At 36.7% G+C, this 21,287-nt stretch overlaps 1 protein-coding gene across 2 annotated transcripts in view; it reads left to right on the top strand.

Moving 5' to 3' along the window:
* The window catches only part of LOC145686052 (2-oxoisovalerate dehydrogenase subunit alpha, mitochondrial-like), a 52,281-nt gene extending 32,367 nt beyond the window's left edge, over positions 1-19,914 (top strand). Inside the window, exons 7-8 of one of the 2 annotated variants that reach the window (XM_081758938.1) lie at positions 7,482-7,576; positions 19,355-19,914. In XM_081758938.1, coding sequence (XP_081615064.1) covers positions 7,482-7,576; positions 19,355-19,439 — 180 coding nt within the window. In that variant the 3' untranslated portion in view covers positions 19,440-19,914. The remainder of the gene's footprint in view (positions 1-7,481; positions 7,577-19,354) is intronic. The other variant, XM_081758937.1, reaches the window with a different exon arrangement.
* The last annotated feature ends 1,373 nt before the right edge of the window (positions 19,915-21,287 follow it).

The raw sequence follows: 21,287 nt of genomic DNA on the forward strand, positions 1-21,287 counted from the left end.
TGTTCTTTCACATTCTCATTACCTCACGAGCCATTATAAACCAGAAAATCTCAACGTACAGATGTTCCAACATCCAATGTTATGCTCCTCTAATATAAAATTACAACCAAGCCCTAGATTCTTTTTTAAGCATTTTGCGCCGAGGTAATCACACTGAGAAAAATCCGTTATACAGACAGTGGTATATTGTACAAATATACGGTATCCTTATGTTTATTAAAGAAATCAGTACGGAGCATACGTTATCGATATCTTACATATGTACTGCCCTTTTTCCCGGTTAGATGTTATATCATACCCTTGCAGCATGTCTGATATCTATCAGTCTTCTATAGATTACATACGTATACGTTTCTTGCATACGTCAGCTATATGTTACATACCTCCATCTGTATGAGAGATCCTGACCAACTATATACAGTTCTTTCGTTATTGCAGAAATTACGTTAATTCGGAATACTTATATGGAAAGTACGTATAAAATATACGTTTTCAGTTATACACAGAGAAAAAACCGTTCTCCGGACAGCGGTATATTGTACAAATATACGGCATCCTCTTGCTTACTATAGAAATCAGTATGGAGCATCCGTTATCCGTATGCTACATAGGCACTGCCCTTAGATGTTACACCATACCGTTGCAGCATGTCTGACATCTAACAGTTTTCCGTATATCACATGCATATACTTATGTTACCTTCGTCAACTATATGTTATATACGTCCATTTGTACGTGAGATCATGACCGCCTACATTGTTTCATACGGAAAGTACGTATAGATGGAACACTTATACAGAAAGTATTATAAAAGATGCGTTTTCAGTTATACGTCTGCTGTACATATAACTACAGGAAGTCCAAAAACTACAGGAATTACGCATGTAACCTATCTTTTTAAGTACGCCACCTACAATTTTTTTTCTCAGTGTACGCTTGCTGTACGTTAAGTCCAAAAATTACAGGCTTTACACATGTGACCTAGGTTTTTACGTACGCGACATACGATTTTTTCTCAGTGCACTAAATCCCATTCTACATATCCAATTTATTGTATATGATATAAAAATTAATCTTTACATTGCAGCTTTGATTTTCCGACGTCAATCGGCTTGCTGACTCACGAAGAAAGGAGAGATTAACTATATGTCAAGTGGCCCTATTTAAGACATCTTAATGAATTTACGCTACGTTGCACGGAAGATTCTAAGAAACTCTTATCAATATAATGGATGTAAGAAAAATTTAACCCCATTCGATCTAAAGGTCAAACATTTCGTTTGCGCGAATGAAATATACATTTTGACATCTGATGGAGACTCACCTCGATAACACAACACAAGAATGAACTGAGATCACGCGTCTTAAGTCACAAACTGAGTACCCCTCCAGCAAACAAGTTGGGGTACCCGGACAGTCATGAGGCAGTGCATTGTTGAAGAGGGTCACATGAATAGATAAAATGGAGAACACAAAATTACGAGTGATTTTTCTTCACGACTTCAAACTGAGACATTCTGCACAATAGGTTATTAAAAAAAGCATTAGTAGTACATTTCGATCATTAACGGAGAATTAATGCACCAGTCATCGTTGGCATGTCAAATTTCATTCTGGTGACACAGCAATGAGCCACGTAGGCACCTACTGGCATAATATTCGGATGAACTTCTGAGGAACATCTTAGAAGCAGACCCTCGGATAAGGGTTCCCTTGACACCTGCAAACAAGAATCGTTGTCTGGATGTGTACAACGGGAAATTGTATCACTTCAGATGAAACACGGGTCTGCTATGACAATAGTAAATGGTTAGGAAATGATCGGATCATGATCAATGTCCGGGACGGTTTTTTTAACCACTTTTTCACCCACAGAAGATGTTGCTGGTATGGTAGTCTATGGTTGGAGTGATCCACCATGTCTCTCACAGGCGAGATGAACCATCAATACAGATCGTTATAGTGCCGAACTTCATTAAATAAACCGCAAACTTGTCCGTAAGTATCCAGGAAAGGTTAAGAGACATATCCCATTATGTTGGGTGACAACGCTCACCTACATATTACAAGAAGAACGATATAGACTCTCCATGAGTCCTTCGTCACCTACAACATTCCCCAATGTCTTTTCCAGTGACTTTCACTTCTTTAGGCATCTCGATTACTTCTTGGGATGGAGACTTCCCTGATGATCTGCGGTGCAACATGCGTTTGAGAACTTCGCATCGCAGACTCCAGACTTCTTTCACCACGAAATCCAATCGTTGGCTGAGCGATTGCAAAAATATATGGTTACAGGCATCAAACTATTTTAATTAAACGTATTTTCTTTTGGGGGGCTTGGGAAATGGCGCACATGTGGTGTACATGTCATTCGCACCAATCAGTTACAGTGCAAGTAACAATATTACTATAAGAGTTAGAAATTTGTAGAAAGATAACCACACGTATATATTTGTTCTTATAAAATAATTCTCTTTCTTTCATTATTTATGCTCAAGAAACAATAATGAAATGGTAGTTCGAACAAGGTACATTCACGAAGTGTCCCCTCGGAATTTGTGTAAAATTAATTCAAATGCAAAGTTCTTCGCAGCCCAATGTGTATTGTACTGATTTTAGAGGCCCATACCGGTAATTTGCATATTTATAAGCCTTCAATCATACACTACTATAACGTTCGGGCACAAAAATTGTTTTTACGTAGTTTCTTTAAATGTAACTGAACATGAATGTGGGCATATGCAAAACAAATTGAATCAAGTACTACTCCTCTGACATATATTATCCACCCCGGCCTCCATTTTGGATAAGCCATGTTGGATTAAACTTTCAATTCTTCAAATAGGAATAGGTTCAAGTGACACATCAAATTCATGTACAATTTTCTCGGAAATTCAATGGTAAAAATGAAATGAAGTCTTTGTTTTACGTCCCACGGTTATGCCGGTTAGGCTAAAGGAGACGGTGATGATGAGACATGAGTGAAAATGGTGTAATGAAGAAAGTGGGAGGAAACGGAAGAATCCCGAGAAAACCCACGAGCACGGTGTTTGTCCGCCACAAAGTCCACACGGCGCGAACTGGGATCGAACCAGGGATCCCAAGCACCGAAGATGAACGCTCTACCACTGAGCCACCGCGCCCCAGGAAATTCAATGGTGTATTTTATCATAACATACTGTTTGGAAGGTAGGCCGATTGCAGGTTAAAACCCTCCAGGCACTTCGCGAATAGACATAGCAGAATAATATCAGTTACGCTTAGGTTTTTGATGTTGACAAATCAAAACAATTTCTAACTTGAAAAATACTGTCGGTATAAACAAACTCTTTACAAAAATGATGTCATAATCTTATTACATTTCTGTGGGTGATTGTTATTATTTCCATGTTATACTGTAACAAGGAAGTATTGTGTTACGGTCAAAATGCCTAATGTAAATCCAGATACGACCAGATTTGGGTAAAGATCTACCATTTCCGTATTGACGTCTGTGTGTCTGTATGTATATACGTTCAGAGAACATTTCGTCAACGATAAATCACGTAAAAGATTACATACATACGCAGGGCCCTGGATAACTTTCAATTTAGTTCAATATTCGTGAAGTGCCTGATATTTAACATGCAATACCTTGCAAATGGTACAAGATACGGTAAAACTCACTACAATAGTGAATTTCCGAGTAAACTGTACATGAATTTGATACAATAAAAGACAAATTCTGACTAAAGCATATATTAACTAATAAATAATAGCGTTACAGTTTCGGCAAATTAACTTTACCTTCGTCAGACACAATATCTGACGCACTGCAACGCTAATATTAATTAGTTAATATATGCTTTGGTCAGAATTTGTCTTTTATTGTATACAGGAAGTTCCAAAGCTAAAATGGGTGGTATTCAGATGAATTTGATATGTCACTTGCACCTAATCCCATTTGAAAAACCGAAAGTTGAATCCAATATGGCGGATCCAAGATGGCGGCCGGGTGGATAACATGTGTCACAGAAGCAGCACTTGATCGAATTTGTTTTGCATATGTCCGCATTCATGTCCAGTTGCATCTAAAGAAACTGAAAGTAATTTTGTGTCCGAACATTATAGTAGTGTATGATTGAATTCCGGATATATGAAGGCCCATAAATATGCAAATTACCGGTATGGGCCACTAAAATTAGTACAATACACATTGGGCCGCAGAGAACTTCGTATTTGAATCAATTTTACACGAATCCCGAAGGGAGACTTCGCGAATGTACCTTGTATGAAAAACATAGATGAACAATTAATACACAATATCTTGAGTAAGTGCTGTTTCGTGAGTTAAGATTTATGGTTGTTTCATGTTAAGGTTATTTTATATAAATTTCATTCATATTAAGATTTTTATCTTGTTCATTATAGCTTTGGAAATATTCCACATTATTACTAAAAGGAAACTAACCACAATTCCAAATATATATTAATAATACTTGTCTAACAGTTTTGGCAATGTAATATCGCTATCATCATGGGAATGTAATATCGCTATCATCAGACATGTTATCCAGTCTTTCGCCGATGTTGTTACATTGCTGAAACTGTTAGACAAGTATTATTAATATACATTTGGTGCATGTAAGTTATTTCATGTTAAGATTCTTATAACATAATTTCAGCAGCATTGAGATTGTTGTAGCAGTTTTATAGCTTTGACGCATGATCTGCTTTCCATATTGAATTCGTACAAATAAATCCCAGATTTGTGTTTCTTGAAGCGAAAACACCACATTTTAAGATTTGTGATTTTATATTTCAAACGGTTCAGGAGAAATATAGAATAATAGTTCAATTTTCCCTTTCTCGCTCCTTTGGAATTGAGTTCAAAAATGAGTGCAAAGCAATGATATTAAATGTATGTTCGTATATTAAATGTATTTAAATCCTCCATACAGAATTCCCTGCTTCTATGCCCAGCTATTTCAAAATGATTCCATTTCCTCCTATGTCTCCCATAGTGAATATGTCTACGCCATGAGAGTAGAATTCCCAAAATTCCTGTAAGTGAATGAAATCCCGTGTAGCTAGTTTCTTGTCTTTATATGCAAGTATAGAGGCAAAATATGTAGTAATTGTTAAATTTTTTCCTTCTCTTTTCTTCAGGGTTCATTTTTCTAAATAGTGTACTTAAATACGATTTTCGTGTGCAGAAGTGTGTAGAAGTAATATGCCAAATTTTGTGGTTTAACGAATCTACCAAGTATTTTTCTTTGTATCCGCCATATTGAAATAGCCTCTCGTTCCTTTGGGATGAAATCTACAAATTCACACAAAAGATTTCCGTATTGAAAATCCCGCATTTTATGTCTAACAGTTTATAAAGTGATACCCTCTATTACATTGCCCCTATCATATTGAATTCGACTTCTACTGCCAACATTCTGTAAGCAATTGAGGTATTTACGCTTCTATTAAATTCTCTCATATGCCACATTGCAAGTGTCTTGTGTAAAACGATTCAAAGGAAACATGCAGTAATAGTTATATTCCCCTCTTCTTCTACCTCTTCCGGGTAGAAGTTTTGAAATTCGTGGAAATGAATGTGAATATCGTCTTCTGTATTTTAAATATCACCTATAAATCGCATTTTGTGTCTGCAAGTAGTACGAAAATTCCATCTCTTTCCTGCACCTCTCATAGTAAATTCGTCTTCCGTTATTCCAACATTTGTGAAAGTGAATGAGACTCGTATTATTTGCATCAAAGTCTCCCCATATAACTTTTATGTCTTCATGCGCAACGATTCAGAAAACAAAATCGTGGAATTATATATAAATCTTCCTTCCTACTGTAGACTGAAATTCTCTAAATTCGTTAAAAGAGAATATATGCGCATACTTTGGGTCAAAAGACCCCAAATACCAAATTTTGTACCTAAAAAACCTTCCTTTCTGTGTTTGCCATACTGAATTTGTTTCGCACTTCTTCGAAGTAGAATTTCCAGTATACGTCCAATTAAATTACATATTCGTATTCTGATATCAAGGCGTTCTCATATTCTTAATGCCATTATGTCTAACAGTTGAAAAACAACATGTAATCATAATATTCATATCCCATGTAATAACCAGTTTATTGTACACTTTATTCTAGGTTACAAGCTATTGGTTAGTTCCATGCAGGCAAAGCGTAGCCTGATAATATGTAGCGCATAATCATCAGGAACAAATGTACTTTTCAGTGGTGAGATTACCTACATCAAACACACAAATTCATACATTCTTTTCGTATAATAGCATCAAATAATTTTCTCACGCCACAAAATAATCATTGCTCGTAACATATAGCATTCAAATATTAATGACTTTAGCAACACAATGAGTAACATTACTTTATTTCTTGAATGAAAATTAGTTTTCACTATTCAGAGAAGAAATTTAGATAAAATTAATGAAACATCAGGTTCACATCAAAAGTACGTGTCGCTTACCATATATCCCACAGTTTTCAGTTTTCGATTTATCTGTCAGTTGTCATCACAGTTCCCGTCCACTTCTACACATCATTACAATCTTTTCATCTCGTTATCAAAAACATTTGAGAAGTCTTTTTTAGAATATATTTTGGATATTGGAAAATGTCACTTTGAAGGCGCTTCTGGGCTTTAAAGATATGCCTCGCAATGAATTCTTCAGTTTCGAAAATGAAAAGGGATCACTAGAGGATATTTTTTTGTGAGCAACATGGAGTAAGGATCACTTCAATGTTTCTTACCCTGTAAAAACCCTTCTTCTTATCCGGGAAACCATCTCCTCTTCATTCAGCTCTTGAGAAACCTAACGTGAAGCAACCTTGACAACTTCAAGTGATCTGTCAATATTCTTCCTGCGATGCTATGAGAGAAACTTATGAAGTTACAATTACTCTCAAGATGAGCTTTCTATCCTCCATGACCAGAATCTCAATAGGAGGTGTTTTCTGAGGTGGTTGCACAAATTGAGCTTCCGGACTTCGGCAGATCTTCAGTTGATTCCAGCCCCACCTTTGTAAATGTCTGTACTGATTTCCACACAGTTCAGTCAGCAAGGGCAGTGTCCTTACACGCCTCCTTTAATTGGCGATGAATATCGATAGCTTTTTCACAACACATAGATGAAATTTTTAATAGGCATCTGTTGGTAAAATCTGTTATTTCAGGTCAGTATAAAAAACGGCTTTCTTTCACATGTTAATATATTTAAAACATACACAGTTAAAAACTTGAATTTTTGCACAACTAAGTCTCAAGGTCTGAAGTTAGTTCTTGTGTCATATATATTAATCTACCTTTTAGGTTTTGAGCTTTGGCAAAATGACACGTATTTTTTATATACATTTCGTATATAAGCATTCTTTTTAATTTCCCTTTTTGACTTAACTAAACAAAATACGTATGTAGTCTTTTCTCCTTTGGAAGTTGTCTTCATGTCGTCCTTGATTTTTTTTTCTTCTAGGTAATTACTTCATTCCAAAACCAAGCGAAAGTACCAAAAGCTCATTGGAAGGAAATGTTTGAAGATGTGTATGATGTAATGCCTGATAATATTTTGTAAGTCTTTCTCCTTCCTTTCGTAATTAAAATTAGAAAGATAAGTCTCACGATTCATTTTCGCTCGTTATTATTTAAAGTATTCACTTCTAACTGGCTAATCTATGATACAACTGTATCTTTACGTTACGCTATCGATTTCTTGTTCTCCTACCAGCACTACCTTTCGTCAAGTTATCTATAAGCTCCTTCTCGTCTACGTGTGATTACTGAGAAGGGGAGCAGTAAACGATGATGTTACAGAGCTTTCAGTTGGAAAGACGGATTTAAAGAATCATATGACAAACTAAGACTGATTTAAAGAATCATATGACAAACTAAGACTGATTTAAAGAATCATATGACAAATTAAACTGATTTAAAGAATCATATGAAAACTAAGAATGATTTAAAGAATCATATAACAAACTAAGACTGATTTAAAGAATCATATGACAAACTAAGACTGATTTAAAGAATCATATGACAAACTAAAACTGATTTAAAGAATCATATGACAAACTAAGAATGATTTAAAGAATCATATAACAAACTTAAGACTGATTTAAAGAATCATACGACAAACTAAGACTGATTTATAGAATCATATGACAAACTTAAGACTGATTTAAAGAATCATATAACAAACTTAAGATTGATTTAAAGTACAATATGACAAACTTAAGACTTATTTAAAGAATCATATGACAAACTTGCAGTATGATGATTTGCTGTTAGCTTCTTTCTTTCTTTTGTAGTGCAATGGTTAGCAAATTGCTTTCCTTGCATTTAGTCACAGGTTGTATTATTCATAGTAAAGGTACACTAAAGGGATGTCCATAAGGAGACTAAACATTGACAAATTTTGGGGTCCGGGCATTTGAAAAAACCGTAAAAATACATTTCCTTAAGTTTTCTTCATTCAATTGGGGACCGCGGTGCCTCAGTGGTAGAGCGTTCACCTCTGGTGCGTGGAGTCCCTTGTTCGATCCCAGCTCGCGCCAAGTAGATTTTGTGGTGGACAAACACCGTGTGAGTGGGTTTTCTCGGGGTTCTCCCGTTTCCTCCCACTTTTTTATTCACCATTACATTCATTTCTCATCATCACCGTCTCGTTTGGACTGGCCGGCATGACTGAAGGACGTAAAACTGAATGATTTTTTTCTTCATTCAATTTTAATTTTTTAAAGTTTGAAGTTCCCGACAGCGGAAAAATAATCATAGCTTCTCTAGGAACTGAATTAAATAAAATCATTTTTTGAATATGGATTTAACGACTTTCCGAATACCTATCGATGAAAGAATAATGTTTAGTCTATTGAATAATACACATGTTTAGCGACTTTTCAATTGTTACATTGCTATTTTCATGCAAACGGAATTAGCAATGATGGAGTCCATGGAAGCTGTGGGCAGCCCCGGATACAATTGAATATTTTCTGTATTTATTCAACATTATGAAAGAATTTGGGAGTTATTTGAACGAAAATTAGAAACAGCAGCTATAGAAGCTGCTGTGCTCATCACACGTCACACACTAAGCTAATTAATTGTAGATATACGAGACTACTTGTAGCTAGACATTACTAATTATTATTAATTTACTATATGCTGCTTTTGCTTCCTTGCTATAGTAAAATAATGCTTGCTTATACAGGGTGCGGCACGTAAAACCGGCCCGTAAAGTGAACACATAAAATAAAATGTAATGTATTGAATATGATTAACTACAACACATAAATGAAATGTAATGTATTGAATATGACTACTCACCTTCACACAGGGGCAAATCCAGGACGGACTTCTGGGGGGGTGGTCGGCGGTAATACTGCTACTTTTAAGAGCTCCAAACTTGTTATGGATGGGTTTATTTATATATAAAATAAGAAAGTTTTCTCTTGTGGGGGGGCGATCGCCCCGATCGCCCCCCTCTGGATCCGCCCCTGCCTTCACAGCAGCCTTCACAGCAGGTGCTGAAAGTGTCCTCCGCCCACTTCAACACACATGTGAGCACGATTGAGGAGATTCATATATACCCTTGTCAGTTCTTGTGTTGTAATGCTATTGGTGACATTCCGGATCCTGGTCTTGAGTTCTTCAATTGTGTGTGGATTTGTTTCGTATACTCTTCCATTTAACAGTCCCACGTGTACAAGTCTGGTGACCGAGGAGGCCACAAGCCTTTCCTGATTGTCCTCTCTGGTGTAAACATCTCATGTACAAGGGACAATGATGCAGCTGATGTGTGGCATGTTGCACCGTCCTGCTGAAAGTAACATAACTGACGCTCCTCTTCGGTCAAGTGTGTATAAAACTCCTCCAGGATTCCCATATACACGTCACTGTTCACTGTCGTCTCAAAGAATATGGGCCCAATAACGCGTGTGGCGGAAATGGCACACCAAACACCAATCTTCTCATCATGCAAGGGTACCTGGTGGATTGCGTGTGGATTTTCTGCAGGAGCGTCATTTCAGACTTTGCTTGGGGGGGGCAAGACCCCTTGATATAAGTAAAATTTCGCGTTTTTCACTGATTTACTACTACTCTATTGATAAAATCTATATACATCTCAAACTCAGGGGGGGCAAATGCCCCTCCCTGCCCCCCCTAAATGACGCCCCTGATTTTCTGTCGACCAATACCGGTTGTTTTGGGAATTTACGTACCCAGACAGGTGGAACCACGCCTCGTCACTCATGATGAGCATTAGTGGATCCAAGAAACCACTGGCAACATTGCTCAACAGCCATGAACAGAAATGCACCCTCTTCTGCAGGTCAGGCTCCTTCAGTTCTTGCACAACACTTATCCGGTACGGTTTTAACTTCAGTCCCCTTAAAACACGTCTGCAACTTCTCTCACTCGCATGAACCTGTTGACTCAATCTCCTGGTTGACTTTCGAGGACTTCTTGTCATTATCTCCTCCACCTGCATCTTTAATTCAGGTGTGCAGACAGATGGTCGTCTGTTCCTGGGAGCATATTTTAACCGATCCTGTACGCCGCCATTTTTCAATCAATTCCTGAATGGTGCTTTTTGCTGGCACAGAACGTCCTGAAAATTTCTCCCGAAACAAATTCTTTGTTTTCACAAAAGATCCAGTGAGAATGAACCCTTCAACAATGGCAACACGCTCGGGTATCGAATACGGCATTATCACACACTGACACTCACCCGGCTTAACACAACGAGGCCTTTTTCTCAACTGGTTTCGACAAGTTTCACTGGCTGCGGCTGCACGTGACTGCTGCAGGTCACGTAAGTCGACCCGACCTCGACACGCCATCTCTTGGTAGGAAGGTAGATTATTTAAGTGTTGCCAAAAACACAATATACCAGAATATTACGACGGGCCGGTTTTACGTGCCGCACCCTGTAGTTCAAAACTCATTGATTGATTGGTTGGTTCGGAGTTTACGTTTTTTCCAGCATCGAGGCATGGACCTACAGCTTGGCATCGAGACCAAACCACATGAGCTAACACCTACAATCGGACCCAGTCTTTCATACTTACGATAAGATAATTATATTTTAGAATAAATTTAAAATATGTGATATAACGAATTCCATAAGCGAAAAATTTGTTCATGGCAATACTGATTCTCAGTAAATGTACAGGATGATTTTTTTTTTTTTTTTTTTTTTTTTGCTTTTTGGTAGAACTGACGGATTTCATTTGTTTATAGAATTTCTAACTGAAGTTCAATTTTCATACGGTTGATGACATGGCCAAGATGGGAGATTTATAGGAGTATCTTTTCTAATTTAAATCCATCCCCAGTAGTATACCTGTAGCAACACATCAAGAAAAACAACAACGGTCTTATGCATAATCGTTTTGACGTATGATTAGCATCACACTAAAGGCCTGTCTACTGCCGGAAACCTACGTTAGTCGAACTCTTTAAGTGGCACTAATCATGCGTCAGAACTACTCTACATAAAGCCTCAAATGTCCATCAGTGTACCTTACGCCTTGATATCGTGTGTTGATTTGAGTTTTCTACGGTAGATCGCAACCTCGTTAATGAAATTCGTTCAAAGGTTAGTCGATATCGAACTCGCACAGGATTATATCCAACAAGATGGGGCAACATACATGCCATGCATTACATTACAGTATGGTCTTGATTAAAGTTTGAAAAAAAGAAAAGAAAACCACAGAGTTACTTCAAAGGCCAACCGGTGTAAATTCTGACAATTCAGAGAGGACGCTCTGAGAGAGCAGATAGTTTCCGGAACAGCAAGCGAGGTCGCTCGGAAGAAGATGAAGTCTATCAAAGAATTAACCATGAGCACAGCTATAGATATTGCCAATCAAATTGAATTATTAGAAAAAGAAGTCACAATATTTTATGGAACTGATACGAGGTTAGGGCAACTAAAAACAACAACCAATCATCTTCTGGGTTCAAGATTAGAACCACCGCGCCCAACAACAAATCGAACGGTTCAATATAACACCAATTTTGCCAGAAAGTCCATAAGGCAGAACTATGGATGTGTAGCTTGTGGAAAACATGTAACGTGCCAATGTCCAGCGAGAGATGTACAATGTAGGAATTGTAATGAATATCACCATTTCGCCAGATGTTGTCCTGAAAGAGAGAGGAACGTTAACAAAAGAAGACTTAATCAGATGCCAGAGAAGGAAGATAAGCACACTTTTATTATGGAAGATTTCCAACAAGCGTTAGATGGTTTGATAGCCAATGATGAAGAAGAAAAAGAACAAAATCTTACTTCAATGGATGATTTCATGCTGAATTCTTACTATGAGAGTCAAGACAGAGCCAAGATTAAATATAGAGGAAGGTAGACAAATTCAGATAGTATGCGGAGGATCAGAGGAAATATATGGGGATCACGACACTATGAGTACAACCCGGATGAAGTACAGCTACGAAAAGATGAAGACCAAAGTGAAAGTCGATTGAACAGTGATACGAATTTTAATCACAACCAATACAAGCATATATATGTAAACAGTATAATAACTGTAGGAAAAGACAAAAAAGATATTGAAAAAGAAGATGTACGTGCTAAGAGGACCTATGATATGAGGACAGGCAAATCAGAAGGAAAAGATGAGTGTTTTACGAAGTTAGAAGAGGTAGATGCACTAGAAAAAATGAATTCCAATAAACAAGAAGAAACTAAGAAAAATATGAGCACAGAAGATAAATTGGAAGACAAGCATAACAAAATGGTGAGAAGAGGATTGAACAGGGAACGAACCGAGTCGATGGAGGAAGAAGGAGACCGAAAGGAAATTGAAAAAGGCAAAGAAGAAAAAGGAGATGATGAAAGGTTGATTGACAGATTTAAGTTACAAGCAGATAGACTGATAGCAAGAGGAACAAAAACCCAAAGAGAAGATTACGAAGAAAAAAAGAAAAAAGCGGGGAGAATGTTGTAGGTGGTAGAAATAAACAATAAGTGGATCGGAAATGTACAATGGCAAGAAAGACCTTGTTTAGAGTGCCACAGAATTTATTTGTTAAAAGACAAATGAATAATTATTGATTTAAAATGAAGAATGTATGTTGTTTAATAGTTACGAAGTTGTGATATAAGATGATATAATAAGCTGAATGTTTTTGTGGAAGAATTGAATACTTATCGGAAGTATCTAAAATAATGATAGGGTTCAGTAGTAAGTTGAGTTGAGGAATTGTATCAAGAGAGTACGGAATAAATAAATGTATGAAGGCGTACACAACTTGTGGTATGAGTTAATGATATTAGAGTAATTACAGAAGTCTAATCTGAATTAGTGATTTTTCGAAAACGTAACGTAACCTATATAAGTGGTATCACATTACAGTATGGTCTTGATTAAAGTTTAAAAAAGAAAAGAAAACCATGCAGTTACTTCAAAGGAGTTGTGGCCTCAAGTTCTCCGGGTTTGATCACATCTGACTTCTTTCTATTGACTACTTGAAGGGACGTGTGTACAGAAACAACCAAACAATCTTGAAAATGTTGAAGCAATACATAGACCCTAACTAAATAATTACTTCTATGGACTAGGAACCCGAAAATTCAATGCAGCATTCACAAAAGCTCTCCATTCACTTCTGTTCTTAGCCAACTGGATAATATTTCTACTTTGTATTCCTATTTCTGCGAGATCCATCTGACAATTGTCCTTCCATATGCGCCTAGGTCTTCCTAGTAATCCTTTTCCGATTGGATTTCCAGTTAAAACTTTGAAAGGGTTCTACTTTCTTCCATTCTAGCTACATGACCTGCCCACCTGAGCCTCCTAGACTTGATGACCCTAACAATGTTTGGTAAACGGTATAAATTATGTATTTTCTCGTTATGAAGTTTCTGCCATTCCCCATTCCCGTTCCTCTTGGGTCCGAATATTCGCCTTAGGATTTTTTCAAATACTTTCAGTGCGAATTCTTCCCCCAGAGTAAGTGACCATGTTTCGCAACCATACAGCACAACAAGCATGATTATCGTTTTATATAGTTTAAGTTTCAAATTCTTCGACAGAATTCACGAACACAAAAGATTTTGAGCTGAATATTAACACGAACTCCCTCCTTTTATTCAACATTTAATTTCTTCATGAATATGGTCTTAGTCTGTTAATATTTGTCCTAGTAGTTGAAAGTATCTACTTTGTCAAGTTTTAATTGATACTTTGACGCATCCATAATTTGCAATATTACGATACCGGCGAACTTCCACGTATTTAATTTTCTCTGTAGTTACTTCTAAACCCACGTCCTCACAGGCATTTAATAAGACCTCTGCATTTCTCTCTATATTTACATAATCAGCATATGCTATAACCTGGTGAATAATATTCACCTCTAGCCCCTTGTTGCTATCTTTGATTTTCCTTATAGTATCCTCAAGGACAAAGTTGAATAATAATGACGACCACACATTTCCTTGTTTCAGGCCATTCTTGACTTGAAAGTTCGTGGACAAGAATTTTCCTACTCGAACTTTACTTTGAAATTCACTTAAACTCATCTTGATTAATGTAACTAGCTTTTTCGGTATTCCAAATTCTGTAAGAATGGTGTACAATGTGTTCCTGCTAACCGAATCAAAGACCTTTCTAAAATCAATAAATAATTGATGTACCAAACTATTGTATTCCCATCTTTTCGAGTATTTGTCTAATGGTAAATATAGTCGATTTCACCTAAATCCACACTGATTATCTCCAATAATTTCATCTGTGTATGGGGTCAATCTTACTAATAGAATGTTTGAGAGAATTTTATAGAATGTTGACAGACGAAAAATCAATCAATAATTATTTCAGTCAGTTTTGTCTTCTTTCTTGTGAATTGGAGCACGATTGATTCTTTCCACACTTGTGCAATTACTCCTTGTTCGAGATAAGTAGAATGAGTTTATCTTCTTCCACAATCCCCTCTCCAACTAAAATTAACTCAGCTGGAATTTCGTCTACACCCGGAGATTTGTGTTTCTTTAATTTATTTATAGCAATTTCTACTTCTGTTCGGTTATGGTCTGAAATATAAGGTTCTGCTGTGTGCTGTACGGTAGGTGCTATAAGGTTCTGTTGTAAATTCTGAGGTGTGAAAATTTCACTTTCTCCACAAACATTAGTTTTCATTACGTATTGAACAAATTTGTTGATGCCCTTATACATGTTCCCGAATGTTTTTACTTTTAGTACTATCTTCAAGTTAATTAATTTTAGCTTGCAAAAAGTTCGTTTCTTTGTTTTGAAAGGTTTGGAACTTTCCCGCCTGATGTCAACGAAATTTTGTGTAGTTATTTCGTTCGGATTTTGTAGCCAACCTTATTTTGCCTGTTTTCTCTTCTCTTCTAATTTATTACACTCTTGGTCGAAACATGGTTTGTTCCTACGTATTTACACATGCTCCAATTTTTCTTTTGCTGAAATTTTAATGCTATCTCTAATTTCAACCCAAGTATCCTCAAATTAGTACACTCCAAACCTAAAACCGAGAACCTATTAGACACTTCAATCTCGTATTCCTCTTTCACCTCGATCTCCTCTAATTTCTTTAAATTAAATCTTTCCGTTTTCAGATATTGAATATTTCTTTTATTCAACAATATTATCTTTCTTATTATCAGTGTTGCCAGGTACTAATCAGTGTCACAGCCAGCTCCTCTGAGCGAGCGAACGTGAATAATGCTAGACTTTCCACTTTCATCTACTAAAACATGATCAATTTGATTGTTTTTCCATTTGGGTGGTCCAGGTATATTTATGAACGTCTCGATGTGGGAATTTTGTATTCTTCACGATAAGGTTTTTGGATGTTGCAAAGTTCATGAGTCTAACCCCGTTGTCATTTCTTTCTTTATGCAGACTTCCATTCCCAAAATCAGTTTGAAAATATCCTCTTGTCCTACTTTCTCATTGAAATCTTCTAATAGAATTTCCATATGGTATTGCGAGAATTTTGTCAAATACTTGTTCTATTTCTTCGTAAAATCTGTCTTTTATATCCTTTTATATCATCATTCTTATCTCTGTTGGGGTGTGTACATCTAAAATCACACCACCGACCCTTCAGAGTAATTTAAGAACCATTAACAAATTAAACCTGTTTAACTGTTGATATTATTCGTTTCTAAACGAAAAACTCTGTTCCTAGTTGATGATTTTTATTTCTTTCCTCGTAAAAGAATGAAAATTTCCGGATTTCATTGCTCCACTTTCTTCCCATCTGATTTTCAGAACTCGTACGAGGTCCATCCTGTATTTCTCTAACTCACTCGTTACGGATTTTGACGTGCCTGCCCTATAAAGACTTCTTATATTCCATGTTCCAAGTCTCGTGTCCATTTTACTTTGTTGAGGTCGTGTCAAGTTACCAACTCTGGTCTGAGGCTTCTGTGAATGTTTCTGAATAAGTGCCTTTTTGTAAAGGATGATGGTGTTAGCCTTGCGCCAAACCATCCAAGCTGAAAGACCACTCCTTGTCGTCAGTCCAAGACTGCTTATTCAGTATATTCGCAGTTAAGCTCTACATCTAGTGCCTTCTCCTCGATCTGAGGACGCACCATGCCGTGGTGACAGGAACTCACATCACAACTGAAATTGCAATCGTTAGTCAGGAGACATTACGTTCGACAGCCGTCAATGTGGAACGGCACGTTTGACTTTGTCTACAGGAATGAAGCGAACATTTTTAACATTTTCTCTAAAAGTCAGACGTTATATGCCTTCCTTCGTTTGATTAATGATAATAGAATTTAATAACTTTTATATTTATGCGTGTTACCACTAATACTTTAATTTTACTTTCATTCTTTAATCCCGCTTCAAAAATTTAGAAGTCTATTCCAATTGTAAGATACTGTAATGGATATTTGCTGATGTCTTGAGGTGTTGCCTGAACTATCCGGAGTGAATTTAAACAAGTAAACTTAGTCCAATAAATCTCTAATTCTTCCTTGATCATTTGCCACAAACCTTATGAAAATTAGACTTGAGTTAGAAATTATATAAATAGATGAAATCCATCAGCTCTTTGAAAAATCACCTTGTATTATTTTATATAATGCAAATTAATTTATTTGGTAAAATGTAAGCTGATTGAAATAAATTTAACCCACAAATCCCCAGTGTATCACAGGTGTCACATTGATTTCCTGTTGACCTTATAAAGTTAGTTTCAAACGTTTTACACAAATACCCATTGTACTTTATAAGCCACACATAAACCTTTGTAGCAAGATTTGTTTCGTTCCTTTTCTTCAGGTTTTAGCAATTTTATTCAACTTTTCTTGTCAGTAGCTGCATGTGGCTCATGGAATTCTCGAGTGCCTTTCAGCTTCCGGATATATTTTATATATTCCTATGATAAGTAAGTATTTAACTCTCTAATATTGATTTTTCCTGTATCTAAAAGGGTCAATAATTATTCTGGTAAAATAGTAATTGTTCATATACTAAATAAAAGTAGTAAACTACGTCTGTTCCTCGCTGAGTCACAGATATCACATTGGGTTTCCAATTCATTCAAAAACACTTCTTTTTGGACATTTCTGTTATCTAAGACCCTTCTTTAGTGAACCATGAAAGTTTTGTTCAAAAATTCTTACATGAACCATGTTTGGTTTTTTGTGGGTTAGTTCAAAAATAATATTTTAAACTGTTATGTTATGTTATTTTTGCTGCTTTTGTTGTAGAAACAGTTATTGTTTGTAGTGTGATAGTATTTCATTCTTGGTTACAATAATTATCTCTACTTATTTATAAATGTTGCAGTATATTTTAAAACTAACAAGCAAGGGGCGCGATATCGAGACTCGAATTGCGCAGTAAGAGTTACTTATACTGAAAGAGCATCAGGTAGTTAGTAAGTTACCAAATTATTAGCTGCAGTCCGCCAGTAGGGAAAAAGTTATGGGACTGTAAAGTTCAGAGCCTGGCGTACGAAAACCACACAAAACTTAGCATTTGGCTTGTTCCTCTTTGTATTGACAAGAGATAATGAACTCTAACGTATTTCCATCACAGATCATGATGTTTGACATAAGAAAATCTGTATGAGAAGAATTGTCAGTGTTGCCATCCATAGAAATTACAGTGTTGCCCGAATAAGAATACCGCGAAAAGCTTGGTTTGCAGCGAATGAAAGAGTGAACACAGCGGTGTTTTGTGACATCATGTTTTCGTGGTTCGCACGGAACTATGTTTTTACATAATACGTTATTTAGTTTGTAAGAATCAAAGTAGTTATACTTGTATTAATATTCCAGAATATTATTTCAACAGAAGTGCAAAAGCTACCAAGAGAACACTAGTATGAAGGTGCTTCGCAAAGTAGACCTCACGATAAATCTGTAAAAATGTCATTCGGGTTCGCATCGGTTTGTTCGTTGGGCATTTATCGTGAGACATACCGACAGACAAACAACACAAATGCCGAACATCGCGAATCGTAAAACTCGGTTCGTGTTGTCAGTGATATATCATCCAACGCCGTGATATATCATCCAAGCGGGATACATGGACATCGCACCGGAAGCATTCGAGACACCAATTCAGTACGGTTTTGACTCCCTTACCACAAAAATGTGTTATCACTGCGCGTCGCTGGCTATCGTCCGATGTACACATTGTACTAACTGTTTTTGTTTGGATCACTCGATACTTTCTGCTCTTCATATCAATTGTGTGGCTTAACACTGTCATTTACATAGCTATCTCCCCTTACCAAACAAATACCATTTGCTATTGCACACACAAACAGGTTATTCCTTCTGTTTGCCATAGACTCTAATGTTCACTTTGCAGCCCCATAATTTTGCCCTACTGGCGGACTGCAGCTAATAACGTGGTCACTTCATGATTGATGCTCTTTCAGAATATACTTTATAACCCGTATTGTGCAACGAAATTCCCGATCGCGTACTATTTCCTTGTAAGCTTTTCGAGGTATTCTTATTCTGGCAACACTGTAATTTCTATGGATGGCAACACTGACAATTCTTCTCATACAGATTTTCTTATGTCAAACATCATGATCTGTGATGGAAATACGTTAGAGTTCATTATCTCTTGTCAATACAAAGAGGAACAAGCCAAATGCTAAGTTTTGTGTGGTTTTCGTACGCCAGGCTCTGAACTTTACAGTCCCATAACTTTTTCCCTACTGGCGGACTGCAGCTAATAATTTGGTAACTTACTAACTACCTGATGCTCTTTCAGTATAAGTAACTCTTATTGCGCAATTCGAGTCTCGATATCGCGCCCCTTGCTTGTAAGGAATAAATAAATCGTTTCAATATTCGATTTTGTGGATTTACAGGGAACAACTGCAGTACATGGAACGCATTGTAACAGAATATAAGGATCATTATCCACTTCAAGATTTCACAGGAGGTGAAAAATAGATTCTTTCTTTCGATACTGATGAAGATGGAAAAGATATTTATTCTAGACTATGTTAATGCTATGTAATATTGTTTTTATTCTCAATCTGTTTATATTAATTTAACAGATATGTAAACCTGTAATAACAAACTTTAGTTATTGTGTGTGAATATTGAAAACTTCAACATATTATGCAGTATTAAGTTGTACTTACACTACAAACTCTAAATAAAAATAAATTTATGAATATCTGTAAGGTGTACTAATGTTTAGACTAAGTTCGACTGTTCGAAATAATTTATTCTGTTAATGGCTAAATTTGTTTTTTTGCAAATATCAAAACAATATATAGAAGAAGTTTCATATAGCGAATTGAACAAATTAAGGGAAGGGTGAATTGGTGATAAGCTAATTATAGATATCAAGAAGTATGTTAATAACACATGCGTTTTATTTTTTAACGTTGAAACTACCTCACTACATTACTAAAATTATTTGACACTAATTTGATTTTCTCAATAAAATATTAATTTATTAACTTAAGAAATTTGCAGTAAAATTGAATGTACTATAATTGTATTGTTTGGTGAATAAACGAAACAAGTTAGTCAGGATTTTTAAAAAGAAAAAGGAATTCCACCTCCCCTGATGATGAGAAACATAATTTTGGAGTCAGAGTAATAAAGTAACCAATATAATAATCCTCATGCGAATCATTACAAAAATCAAAAGCACTTTTTTTTATTTATATGCCTTAATTCTACGACTAATCGGAGCTATTCTGCGGGCTAACGCTATATACATGTATATAACGGGAACAAGTAAAATGTGTGAAGTTGTAACTCTGAGGATGAGTGTGCATGTCCCAACTATTGTTAGACAATAATTATTGTTAGTGGTGTGTCACGTGATCGTCTGTTGTATGTCAGGCAGTGTACTGCGGAGGCGTATGTGTTGAATCGGGCAGACGATACTAATGCAAAAAATGAATGACCTCTCTGACCTGACAAGGTAGGGTCACGAAGTGGCTCCGCTGAGATCCGAACGAGACAATTGTGTTTGCATTTGATATGTTATAACTAGACGAATCCCAACGTGAGTTACAATATATTTTGTAAGGTAAAAGCTACAAAGCTAGCAGAATAGTTTGAACAGGGTAATTTTTTCAGAAACGGTTGGGTAAATCGAAAGCTCGGTGAACATGTATCCCATCATTTTCAAGGGCACACTTTTTGGGATAAAAATTTGCCCCCCCCAGGGCCCTCACAGGATCTCAAGTGGGGTCCAACTCAAAAGTTTCAAATGGCAAGGGGGATAAGTAGCACATCGTTTGAAAGTTGTTGTTAAATGAAAGAAAGTGGAACAAGTCTCGACTCTATGATAATCCTGTGCAAAATGACGGCGGGTCAAAGTGTAAACCAGAGATGGCGTGGGTCAATGAAAATTTGACCCACCACCCATCGTGACACTCTGACCCACGACCCACCAGTAATGCGGAATACTTTTAGTGTTGCTCACGACAGGGGTGCATCTCGTCTCGTACTTTTAGTGCATCTTGTGGGATACTTTTAGTGCGTATTGCCTCGTCTCGATAGCGAGACGACAATAGATTTTTATGACGAGACATCCTTAAATGTCGTAAGACCAATTGTTACCATCAAGGCTGAGACTTGCACGGTCGAATTTTTTAGCCCAAGCAGAGGCCCAACCCGGGGGATGTCAACCGGCTCGGCTCTCTTCAACTGAGCGAGCTGCTCGAGCCGGCTCGATTGGGATGAGCCATCGGCTCGGTTGGGACAAGCCATCGACTCGGCTCAATTGACCCAATGGCTCGAACCGGCTAGGTTGGCATGAGCCATCGGCTCAAG

This window comes from Thermobia domestica, chromosome 5 (assembly GCF_964235325.1).
Source record: "Thermobia domestica chromosome 5, izTheDome1.hap1.1, whole genome shotgun sequence".
Classification (NCBI taxonomy): Eukaryota; Metazoa; Arthropoda; class Insecta; order Zygentoma; family Lepismatidae; genus Thermobia; species Thermobia domestica.